A 12262-nucleotide genomic window follows, 5' to 3' on the forward strand; every position below is an offset into this window, starting at 1 on the left:
CACCTGCAGATTGGAGGAACAACACCTTTTTTTTTGTCTGGATACTCTCCAACCCCAGGGCATGAACATTGCATTCACTGCATTCCACTCACCAGTTTGCCTTCCACACCGCTCCCCCCCCCCCCCCCAACCCTTTCCTACCTTTCTCTCTCCACCTAGTCTGTCTAGGCTCCCTCCCTCCCTTTCCTGTGGTCCTTCCCCCCCCACCCCTCCACCTATTATATTCCACCCTCACAACCACCCCCCTCTCCGCTTCCCCCTTTAGTTCGAACATCTCTCATGTTCCCCCACACCTTGATGAAGGGCTCAAGCCTGAAATTTTGATGATGTATCTTTACCGTTGCTATATAAAGGTACTGATTGAGCTGAGTTTCTCCGGCATTTGTGTGTTTTTTCACTTGTCAACAGATCTTGTGTTTTACCCCAACATTTACCCCTAATTCCTCAAGTCCTGGAAACATCCTCGTAAATTTTGTTTGCAATCCTTCAATCTTCTGCTTTCAGTCCATTGATTTCCCCAGTATGATGTTTTAACCATTGCTAACTTTGACCTCCTTGTTCATTGTGCATTTGTAGTTTTTAAATATTTCCTGTGGCAACAGATACACATATTTATTTTTCACAGTGTAATTTCTAGTGTCTCAGCTGTAAAAAGCTCCATATTAATTTTTGCTGATCATTTCCTCTTTGCCCACCATTAGAAGCTCTCTTGCTCACTTTCTCTTGCATTGATTATCCACTTGTCAATGTCTTAATCCACTGACAATTTTGAAAAATTTCCAGTTCCTTTTAGAGGGGTTATGTATAATCTTTAACTTCTCTTGATAGGCACAGATGCTCCATTGTTTTGGCTCCCCCCCCCCCCCCCCCCCCCACCACATAAGAGGAGATTACACCTGAACATTTTGTATTAATTGTTAAAATGATAATTTAAGCATGTGGCTCTGAAGTCATTAACTAGATTGCCAATTCTAAGGCTTGACTTAACTAACCTCTGCCTTGTAAGTACGTGTGTGGTATCAAGCAAGTTAAATTGATAGCTGTGGCGATGTGCATGATGGCTTGAGCCATTTTTATCTCTTTGGCAGCTGGTACAGGGTATAATTAACGTGGCCACAAATGCATGATGTCAGCTTTGTGCAAAGTGCAACCTCCCTCCATTGACTCTGCCTCTGTCTTCCGCTGACTTGGGAAAGTGGCCAACATATTAAAAGACCCATCCCATCCTGGACACACTTTCTTCTTCCCCTTTCCGTTGGGCAGAAGATACAAGAGCTTGTAGACTCTAACCTCCAGATTCAAGGATGGTTTATTTCCTGCTGTAATCAAACTCTTCAATGGATCCCTCATCGGTAAAAGATGATGCAGTTGCACTGTACTTTTCTCATTGTCCTACTTTTTGTCCCAGTGACACTGCACCCTGAACTGTAACATTACAACCTGCACTTTTATACCATCTACTGTACTTAAATATGAGTTGGCTTGACTGGATAGCACTCAAAATAAAGGTTTTCACTGCATCTTGGTGCAGAACAAACTAATTTATTTCATGGATGATGCCAGAATTGTAAAGGTATCTGATGGAAATGCTTTTGCTTGTGGTGATCTTGAATCTGGAGGAGATTTATTCAAAGGAAATCTGAGCAAATAAAGGAGGGAAAGAGGTAATTTAGAAAAGATGGGCTGAAGAGAGATGGGATGCAGCTCTACTGTAAGTGGGAATAGATAGAATCCGGCCTGCAGAGTCAGGGAATGTGTCCAACAAGTTTGCTCAGTGCTGAGGTAGGTTGACTGCTGGTTCGTGAACTTTGTACTCTGACCTCTTCTGTGTCATGTTCTGTTCCTCAGGTGCTGGGCCGATGTTTCCTGACTGTCCTGCAGGTCCACTTCCAGTTTCTGTCTCAGGCGCTGCACCGAGTCCAGCCTGTTGCTCACTCCTGCTTGGCAGAGGCCCAAGAGAGGAAGAACGCCATGGGTACGGAGCCAGTCAAGGTTGGCCAGGTGACAGAGCTGGAGGATGCTGTGAGGTCCTGGGGAGGAGCCTCTGAGGTAACCATTTTACACGTACAGCTTTAAGTGACGCCTTGCTCAGGAGGATAGGAACTCTGTTATAGAATCAGAGCTTTACAGCACAGAAACGGGCATTTTGGCCAAACTTAGCCTCTTATCACCATTTTGGAGAGAGTGGTAAGGAACATTGTCAACTTGGAGGTTGTAATTATTAAAGTATTAGTTGCTCTCCATTGCAGGCAAAATCTTCGCTAGGATTCTACTAAATAGAATAATACCTAGTGTCGCTGAGAATATTCTCCCAGAATCACAGTGCGGCTTTCGCGCAAACAGAGGAACCACTGACATGGTCTTTGCCCTCAGACAGCACCAAGAAAAGTGCAGAGAACAAAACAAAGGACTCTACATCACCTTTGTTGACCTCACCAAAGCCTTCGACACCGTGAGCAGGAAAGGGCTTTGGCAAATACTAGAGCGCATCGGATGTCCCCCAAAGTTCCTCAACATGATTATCCAACTGCACGAAAACCAACAAGGTCGGGTCAGATACAGCAATGAGCTCTCTGAACCCTTCTCCATTAACAATGGCGTGAAGCAAGGCTGTGTTCTCGCACCAACCCTCTTTTCAATCTTCTTCAGCATGATGCTGAACCAAGCCATGAAAGACCCCAACAATGAAGACGCTGTTTACATCCGGTACCGCACGGATGGCAGTCTCTTCAATCTGAGGCGCCTGCAAGCTCACACCAAGACACAAGAGAAACTTGTCCGTGAACTACTCTTTGCAGATGATGCCGCTTTAGTTGCCCATTCAGAGCCAGCTCTTCAGCGCTTGACGTCCTGCTTTGCGGAAACTGCCAAAATGTTTGGCCTGGAAGTCAGCCTGAAGAAAACTGAGGTCCTCCATCAGCCAGCTCCCCACCATGACTACCAGCCCCCCCACATCTCCATCGGGCACACAAAACTCAAAACGGTCAACCAGTTTACCTATCTCGGCTGCACCATTTCATCAGATGCAAGGATCGACAATGAGATAGACAACAGACTCGCCAAGGCAAATAGCGCCTTTGGAAGACTACACAAAAGAGTCTGGAAAAACAACCAACTGAAAAACCTCACAAAGATAAGCGTATACAGAGCCGTTGTCATACCCACACTCCTGTTCGGCTCCGAATCATGGGTCCTCTACCGGCACCACCTACGGCTCCTAGAACGCTTCCACCAGCGTTGTCTCCGCTCCATCCTCAACATCCATTGGAGCGCTCACACCCCTAACGTCGAGGTACTCGAGATGGCAGAGGTCGACAGCATCGAGTCCACGCTGCTGAAGATCCAGCTGCGCTGGATGGGTCACGTCTCCAGAATGGAGGACCATCGCCTTCCCAAGATCGTATTATATGGCGAGCTCTCCACTGGCCACCGTGACAGAGGTGCACCAAAGAAAAGGTACAAGGACTGCCTAAAGAAATCTCTTGGTGCCTGCCACATTGACCACCGCCAGTGGGCTGATAACGCCTCAAACCGTGCATCTTGGCGCCTCACAGTTTGGCGGGCAGCAGCCTCCTTTGAAGAAGACCGCAGAGCCCACCTCACTGACGAAAGGCAAAGGAGGAAAAACCCAACACCCAACCCCAACCAACCAAAGTTCCCTTGCAACCGCTGCAATCGTGTCTGCCTGTCCCGCATCGGACTGGTCAGCCACAAACGAGCCTGCAGCTGACGTGGACTTTTTACCCCCTCCATAAATCTTCGTCCGCGAAGCCAAGCCAAAGAGAAAGAGTTGGTCAGTAATTTTTCCACATTTCTGAGCTTTTATCTTTCTTTTCTTTGGCTTGGCTTCGCGGACGAAGATTTATGGAGGGGGTATATCTGTTCAAGAAAACCAAGATACAGTTTGTTTTCAGCAAAGAATAAGAAGCTGGAAGGGCTCAGTAGGACGGATAGCATCTGTGGAGGGAAAGTGCCTCCTGCTTCAAATTATTTGCTAAAGATTCTAATATGAAGTTTTCTTGTGTTTTTATACATTTTGTTTTCATCCTGTTTTTTTTTGCCTGGATTTGTTTGCTCTTTTCAATGTCCAGGATATTTTGGAGGGCTGGAAGTTTTGGGCAGTGGGGGTAGGAGAGAGGATAAGAGAGGGCTGGGTACGGGTTACATTGACCTTTTCCAGTCATAGCTTGGGGCTATGTTGGTGCACAATGGAGAGATCAAAAAGCTATCAGAATTGCATTAAAATGCTTAGATGTACTGTGTTCTGTGGTTTTTATTACAAGCTCTCCCGAGGTGAAATTGTTTAGAATCTACACCACTGGCCAAGTCCATTGCCAAGTAATCTGTCCTACTGCTCCACACAACGCTCTGCCCAGCCTGTTACCACTCCCCTTCCATAGATTCTCCTTCCCTTCGTGCACTGTTTCCCCTCAGCATGAGAAGGTGTTTCACGCTCTCCACTCTGTGTTAAGTCACCATCTGAGCTTCCTATTAGATAGATGTGTTAACCCAATGTTAGAATCTTGTAAAATCAATTTTTTCTCCATTGATTCAATTGTAATTCCTTTGAGGATCTCTGTCTAATGACCTGATAGAAATTTATAAAATCATGGGAGATGTTGATAGGGTAGACGGTCAGAATCTTTTTCCCAGGGTTCAATCATCACACACTGGAGGATACAGGTTTTAGTGAGAGAGAGAAAGTTTCAGGGAGGAGTGTGGGCTAATATTTCACTCAGAGAGTGGTGGTGCCTGGAATGGGCTCCCAGGAGTAGTGGTGGAAGAAGATAGAATAATAGTGTTTAAAAGTATTCCAGATGGACACGAATATGAAGGAGATTAAGGGGTATCTGTCATGCAATGTAACAGAGTTGGAATTTGATTTGAACATTATGTTCAACACAGAATTGTGGTCCAAAGGGCCTGTTTCTGTACTGTTCTGTGCATTGTTGGCTTTTTTCCTATTTACAAAAGCTTTGTTGCACTGACTCTTATATCCAAGATATTCAACTGTTGCTTAATTTTTATTTCCTTTCTCACTTCCGCTTGCTCCAGTCTGCCTTTGATAATAGGGTCTGATAAGCAAATTATAATGATTCTGAAGTAATTTAGTTGCGGACACTCTGTGAATTTGGAATAGATTTCTAACATTCTTCATAGGTTTGGCGATAGTTTTGGCATCAAAGCCAAAATATTGGAAACACTCTCAAGTATCAGATGTGGAATCAGAAATATTTTGGATTTGCGGAGCAAGTTCCATACAGCACCCGTGCACAGGACTGAACCTGTGTCACTCACACTGTGAGGCAGTAACTCTACCAATGTAACTCTTGTTCCCGCTTTCCCTTTTTTTTCACTTGCCTTGTTTAATCTCTCTCTTTAATGGGGAGTTCTGTGTCCTCACATTTTTCTCCTTAAATATTCATTGGTGACAATTATATTGTTGCCTTTTTCTTTGCTCCAACCAAATTGGAGACATTATGTCACTGTATTAAAAGCTATTTATAATTTAAAGACCTTGATTGGGTCATTCTCAACAATCACTTTGGGAGTGCAATATGAGCTGTTCATCCTTTCCAGTGGCTCTCGATTCTTTTTACATCCTTTTTTTAAACCTTCTTTCTCTCCTCAATATTAGGACAATTATCAAAGTCTAAGTTGCCCCACGTGTGCATTAAGGAAGTTTATTTAGTTCTTTCACAATCTCCTCTAGGCAACAACTTAGTGCTTGGTTTTTATGGCCCTATTAACCTCTGTTGATCATATTTCCAGCTCTATCTGCTCCTCTGCCTCATTCCATTTTTCTTTTCCATTTACAATCTCCTTGATCTTTGATGGAAATTAATGGCCAATTGTATGCCTATACTACATTAATTCAGTAATATACACAGGACCACTGCCAGTAATTGTGGTCTAAAAACATTAGGAGCAGACACTTTGATCTGGCATTGTTCAGCTTTGTATTGTTTGTGGCCGGCTGGTAATGTTCAGACCACTGTTCTCACAGCTTCTTGTAAATTGGTGTAATTGGCACTGAAGTGTGAAAGCCTGAATTCAAAACCACTGGCCACAAATCTTTTACTCTTGCATTGAAATTTAAATACCTGGGGTTATTGCACAGAACTGTTGATGGAAAGTCTGGGTGACATAACCTCAAGCAGCTGGTTTGGTCAGCACTGCTGCGAAGAGCCTCAGAGCAGTAGGTGTAGACATTGCCTCTGAACCCCTGAAACAGTAAATCCCCAATTATACAGCACCCACAGGACTTTAGTGGTGCTGTGGTGACTATTGGATATATAACCATATAATCATTATAACAATTACAGTATGAAAACAGGCCATCTCGGCCCCTCTAGTCTGTACCTATTTAACTGATCTCCTCTAGTCCCACTTACCTGCATTCTGCCCTTAACCCTCCAATCCCCTCACATCCATGCACCTATCCAACTTTTCCTTAAATGACAAAATTAACCTTGCTTCAACCACCTCTTCCAGAAGGTCATTCCACTCAGCCACCACTCTCTGAGTGAAGAAGTTCCCTCTCATGTTACTTCTAAACTTTTTCTCCCAACCCTTAATTTATGACCTCTAGTTTCAATCTCACCTACCCTCAAGGGGAAGAGGCTATCCACATCTACTTTATCTATCTCCCTCATTATTTTAAATACCTAATTAAATCCCCCCTCAACCTTCTACGCTCCAATGAATAGACCCAGTCTACTCAATCTTTCTTTGTATTCTAGATACTGCAATTTTGGCAACATTTTAGTAAATCTTCTCTGCACCCTCTCTACCTTATTAATATCCTTCCTCTAATTTGGGGACCAGAACTGCACACAGTCTTCCAAATTTGACCTCACCAATGCCTTGAACAGTCTCAACATCACTTCCCAACTCCTATATTCCATGCTTTGATTTATAAAGGCCAGCATACCAAAAGCCTTCTTCACCACTCTATCCACATGAGATTCTACTTTCAAAGAATGATGAACCATTATTCCTAAATATCTGTTCCTCTGAATTCCTCAACGCCCTCCCATTTACAATGTGTGTCCTGTTTTGATTATTCTTCCCAAAATTAAGCACTTCACACTTATCAACATTAAACTCCATCTGCCACCCTTCAGCCCACTCTTTTAAGCAGTCCAAATCCTCCTGCAGTCTCCAAAAACCATCTTCACTATCCATAATTTCCCCTATTTTTGTATCATCCACATAGTTACTAACCCAATTTACCACTCCATCATCTGAATCATTAATGTAAATGACAAACAACAAGGGACCCAACACTGATCCCTGAGGCACACCACTCGTCATCGGCCTCCATCCTGACAGACAGTTATCCACTATGACTCTCTAGCATCTACCTTCTAACTACCATTGAACCCATCTGACTATCTCAACATTATTAAAGTTGAACCTTCCTTACCAACCTTCCACGTGGAACCTTATCGAAGGCCTTACTGAAATCCATATAGACTACATCTACTGATCTAGCCTCATCAACCTTCCTAGTCACCTCAAAAAGTTCAACAAGATTTGTCAAACATGACCTTCCCCCACACAAACCCATGTTGAGTGTTCTTGATCAGTCCCTGCCTCTCTAGATACTTATACATATTATCTCGAAGAATACTTTCCATTAGTTTACACTTCTCTCACCATTTCTTTTCTACACATGTATAATACATTTTCCAGCAGACGTCTGGGGCGGGAGATGGAGTCTGCCATCTGCGGCGGGAAATGGAGTCGGCCGCCTGGGGTGGGAGATGGAGTCGGCCGCCTGGGGCGGGAGAAGGAGTCGGCCACCTGGGGCGGGAGAAGGAGTCGGCCGCCTGGGGCAGGGGGTGAAGGAGTCGGCCGCCTGGGGCAGTGGGTGAAGGAGACAGCCATCCTTGTTGGGCAAACCCTCCATTCTTGTCATTATGAATCTTTGACCTCTCTTTCACAAGTAAATCCCTTTTTAAGTAAAGAGACACAACTGTCCACTTTACACCAGGTGCAGTATCACCAAGACACTCAACACTGAACATAGAGCAGTATAGCACAACAACAAGTGGTTCAGCCCACGTGTCTGTGCCAAACAAAATGTCCAAATGAAACTAAAACTACTACTTGGACCTGATTGATATTCCACCATCTTATTCATATTCACATGTATATCAAATCTCTTTATTGATACTTTTATGCCTGTTTCCACCACTACTGGAACCCCCTTCCAGGCACCCACCACACTTACCCCACTCATTTCCCCCCCACCTTAAACCTCCTCTGACTTGCCTTAAAAACTACTCAGTATGTGGTGCTTTTGTCCTGGGGAAAAAAGATTCTGACTGTCCACCCTATCATTTATAAATCTCTGTCATGTCAGACCTCAGCTTGTGCTCCAGAGAAAACAATCCAAGTATGCCTAACCTCTCCACATAACTCACACCCTCTAAACTGAGCAACATCCTGGTAAACCTCTTCTGTACCCTTTCCAAAGCTCCCTGTACTCTTCCAGTAATGGGACAGCCAGAATTTCACATGATGTGGCCTGACCAATGTTTTATATAGATGTAACATGACCTCTTCCTTGCAGTAAGACATAATTTGCTCAGATTTTCTTGTTATAAATTTCAATAATGTAATTTCTTTACTGGTGTAAAGCTACTGACGGATACGGCCTGGTGTGAACATTTCCAACATTTTCTTTATCTTTTTGAAGAGTCCAATTTCAAAGACATTCCAGGCAATATCCTGAAGAAGTTCTTCTACACTCCCTCTACTGCTACTTCATCCTTTCTATAGCTTAGTGACAAGATTGCAATCAGCATTCCATATGTGGTCTAACTAATGTTTGGGACAGTACCATGCCCATGAAAGCAGGCAAACCAAACATCCTCTTTCCTATTCACCTGTCCTGCTATTTTTTTGAATTATGAATACATCTCAAGGTCCCTCTGTACATCAACACTTCTAAGATTCTTGGTGTTTTCTGTATGTATCCTGTTAAACTTCACTAAATGCACTGCCTCACACTTTTTATTGTGAGTTCAGTGCTGGAACTGATCACCTGTCTGGTTTTATTTCTGTAGCTGCACGTCTGCCATGAAGCCTCTGGAAAATGCTTCTGTAACTTTCTGCCTCTCAGAATCTAAGATATGTCTGGAATCTTGGACCTCTGTTTCGTTTGTATTATTTTTGACAGTCGAGAAACAGCTGACTGTGACCTGTGTGCAACGTCCTCCGTTACGTTCTCTTACTCACTTATCTGCAGATGCAGGTCTTGCCTACCTCACTGCACCCTGAGAGAACTCAGCATAAAGTGTGCCCAGCTCTCTTCACAAGGTTTATTCACTTTTCACCTTTATCCTTGCAGGAAGAAGAATGGAATTTTTCTTTCAATGCATTAAACTAGGTTTGGTGAGAACTGGTCATTTCCTGGAGGATAATAGCAACTGTTACATTTTTTAATGTACTTCTTCCTTAGTCCTCCCCCCAGGTTTGAGGCTTCCACTTGAGTTGTACTGGGTGGCTGATTTGGCCAGTGTTGTGATCCAAGATCCAAGGTGATTGCATTTGTTGGGGTGGGAGGCGCTTTATAGGCCAGACAGATGAATAGTTTGGGAGATGTGCAGTTTTTGAACCATTTATGCTGGGCTTCTGTGCACTTAAGATGCTGTCCTATGGAGTTCCTCGGGGCATGAGGTGAGGGGAAAATTTTGCACTTCAAGCACACGTTTGAATTGTTTTCTCTGCCCAGCTGTAATCTCTTGCTATGACAAGGTTTGGAGAATTGTGCCTATTTTCACATCTGATGTCAGGCAAGCGAATGACACGGCCTTCCAGTCTGAGCCCTCTGAGCATCATGTTGGCCAAGATGGGAGACTGACAGGGTAGTGAATCTTTGGAATTCTCTGATCCCAAGGGTGGAGGAGTCTGGATCATAAGGTAGAGTAAGTTGCAGGTAGGTAAATATTTGAAAGATTGAAGTGAGGGTCATGGGAAACTGGCACAGAAGAAGAGTTGAGGCCAGCACAGATCAGCCATGATCACATTCAATGGTGGGACAGGCTTGAGGGGCTGTGGTCACCTCCTATTTACTTGAGCCCTTGTCTGGCCAGGGAATGTGGAAGATGATGATTTCTCCCAGGGGCTTGGTTCCTCCCATCTCCCAGTGATGTATGGGTTGGTAGGTTAATTGGCTGTAGTAAATTGCCCATAGTGAGTGATAGGATCTGGGAGGAGTTGATGAGAATGTGGGCAGAACAAAATGGGATTAGTTTATCACTACAGTAAATGAGTGGTTGATGGTCATCTTGAATTTAGTGGGCTGAAGGGCTTCTTTCTCAGCACTCTCTGCCTTTTGCTGGGTTTGAGGTCACGTTGTTGAAACGCATGTCCTCAGCTAATGATGGTGAATATCATCAATGTCTTCTTTTGCTGCTTCACCAGCTGCATTTGGCAGTCCATGTGTTGCTGGATTTGTTGTGGACCTTCAGTAACCCATTCATATGTGGAATTAAGGACTGTGTGCCCAGCTGTACATGTGGTTTCTCATTTGTGCAGGGTCTGAATTTCTTGTTGTAGTAATGTTTAATCCACAGTGTAGGATGGCAGAGAAGTGGGAGCTATCTAGTCTCCATATATTTAGCTGCCAAGTCATTCTAGTTTATTTGTAATGAGGAACTTGGATAAAGTCTTCAACCCTCAGTCAAAAGAGTAACCTCACAACTACCTGCCTAAAGCAACATCATTCCCTAAACACCCCTCTTTCGCAACCCTCTAAAGCCTGTCATTGTTGTCGTGTGGCTATCCCTTGAGGTCGAGGATGATGGACTTCATTCAATTATCCACAGAAAGAAGATGGCTGTGCATGTATTTGTTTAACGTGTACTTAATGTTGCAATCCAAAAAGCACACGATACTTCACGAATCAATCAACTAATTCCAATGGCATGGAAACCATGACGATTAGAGATGATGGATTTGCCATCATCCACCTTCACAGCCATTAAGCTAAAAGTAACTCTGTCCACCTGTTCCACCACTGAGGTTTTGGTTGGATTGTTCTTTGTCAGGGGCCTCCCCCTCGACCTTATTGCCATGGGTAGCCCTACCAGGAGCACGGCTCCAGACGGCATCGCCCTCGGGATCTCAGGACTGCACAAGCTTCTCCACCACGACAAGGTGACAATCCACGGAGAAGTAAAGCCAGTGCTCATCATATAATTCCCCGCCAGCATCTCAATGCCCCTTCCCCACAGTCCTGTCATTGATCACCAGACCTGTGATTTCAACAGCTAAGTAGCCTTTATTTTTCCCTTGCACTCCACCCCCAACATTTTTATTACCAATAAAGGAAAATGGTTAAGTAAAACATTGAGTTCAGTGGCCCTGGACTTTCTTCCCCCCAGCTTTGTGCTGGTGAAGCATTGTGCTCTGGAGTCTCCAGTACTATCCTGTGCATGTGCACTGAGACCCACTGTAGTATTTTCATGGTTTCTCAACTGTGTTCTGCCACCTCACTTTCAGACTGTTCAGAAATTGATGGTGGGGGACAGGTCATTCAGTCCATCATGTCTGTGCCAAAAGAAAAATGCTAATCCCCACCTTGGTTATTGGTCTATGGTCCTGTAGATCTCAGCAAAGCGTGCTCACTGTTTTCAGCAAGGATTTCCCTAACCCTATTAATGTTGCACCAAAAAAAATTCCTCAGCTCCACCATAATTAAATCCATCTCTCCAAATTATTAATCTCTGATAAGAAAAATAAACCCCACTCACCCGATCTATTCCTCTCATTGCTTTAAAACTCTGTGATTAGATCTTTGCTTAGTCTCCTGTCACACAGCAAACTAGTTTTGGCTGATTAATATTCCCTTCTCCATCCTGACAAAGTCTTGACAAATCCCTCAACTTTCTCTCTAATGCAATTATATCCCTCTCCTATAATATGCAACCACTTAAGCTGTGGCCTAGCTGATGTTCAATACTGTTTGGAGATTGTCCTGCATTCTATTCCTCAGCCAGTGTCCCATGTGTCTTATCCCCTCTCTTACCATCTTCAGAGATTCATCATTGTGAACTAACTACTTCTTCGTGTCTTAAAATCCCTCATTGTGTATTCCCTTGCCTTTTTGCTCATTATCAAATATATTTGAGTCTTTCTCTATACTTCTGAGACCCAGCAGGAACCTCAAGGGACTGGAGAAGTATCACCAGTATTGTCTCCGTAAAATTATCCAAATCCAATGACAAATGAGCAAAGTAGATTAAGT

At 43.9% G+C, this 12262-nt stretch overlaps 1 protein-coding gene across 4 annotated transcripts in view; it reads left to right on the forward strand.

The window, feature by feature from the left end:
• The window catches only part of garre1 (granule associated Rac and RHOG effector 1), a 151969-nt gene that overhangs the window by 97994 nt on the left and 41713 nt on the right, over positions 1-12262 (forward strand). For all 4 annotated transcript variants that reach the window (XM_069902018.1, XM_069902017.1, XM_069902020.1 and 1 more), the window contains one exon: positions 1849-2049. In XM_069902018.1, the coding sequence (XP_069758119.1) occupies positions 1849-2049 (201 nt within the window). The remainder of the gene's footprint in view (positions 1-1848; positions 2050-12262) is intronic.

The sequence above is a fragment of the Narcine bancroftii genome, chromosome 10, assembly GCF_036971445.1.
Source record: "Narcine bancroftii isolate sNarBan1 chromosome 10, sNarBan1.hap1, whole genome shotgun sequence".
NCBI classification, from domain to species: domain Eukaryota; kingdom Metazoa; phylum Chordata; class Chondrichthyes; order Torpediniformes; family Narcinidae; genus Narcine; species Narcine bancroftii.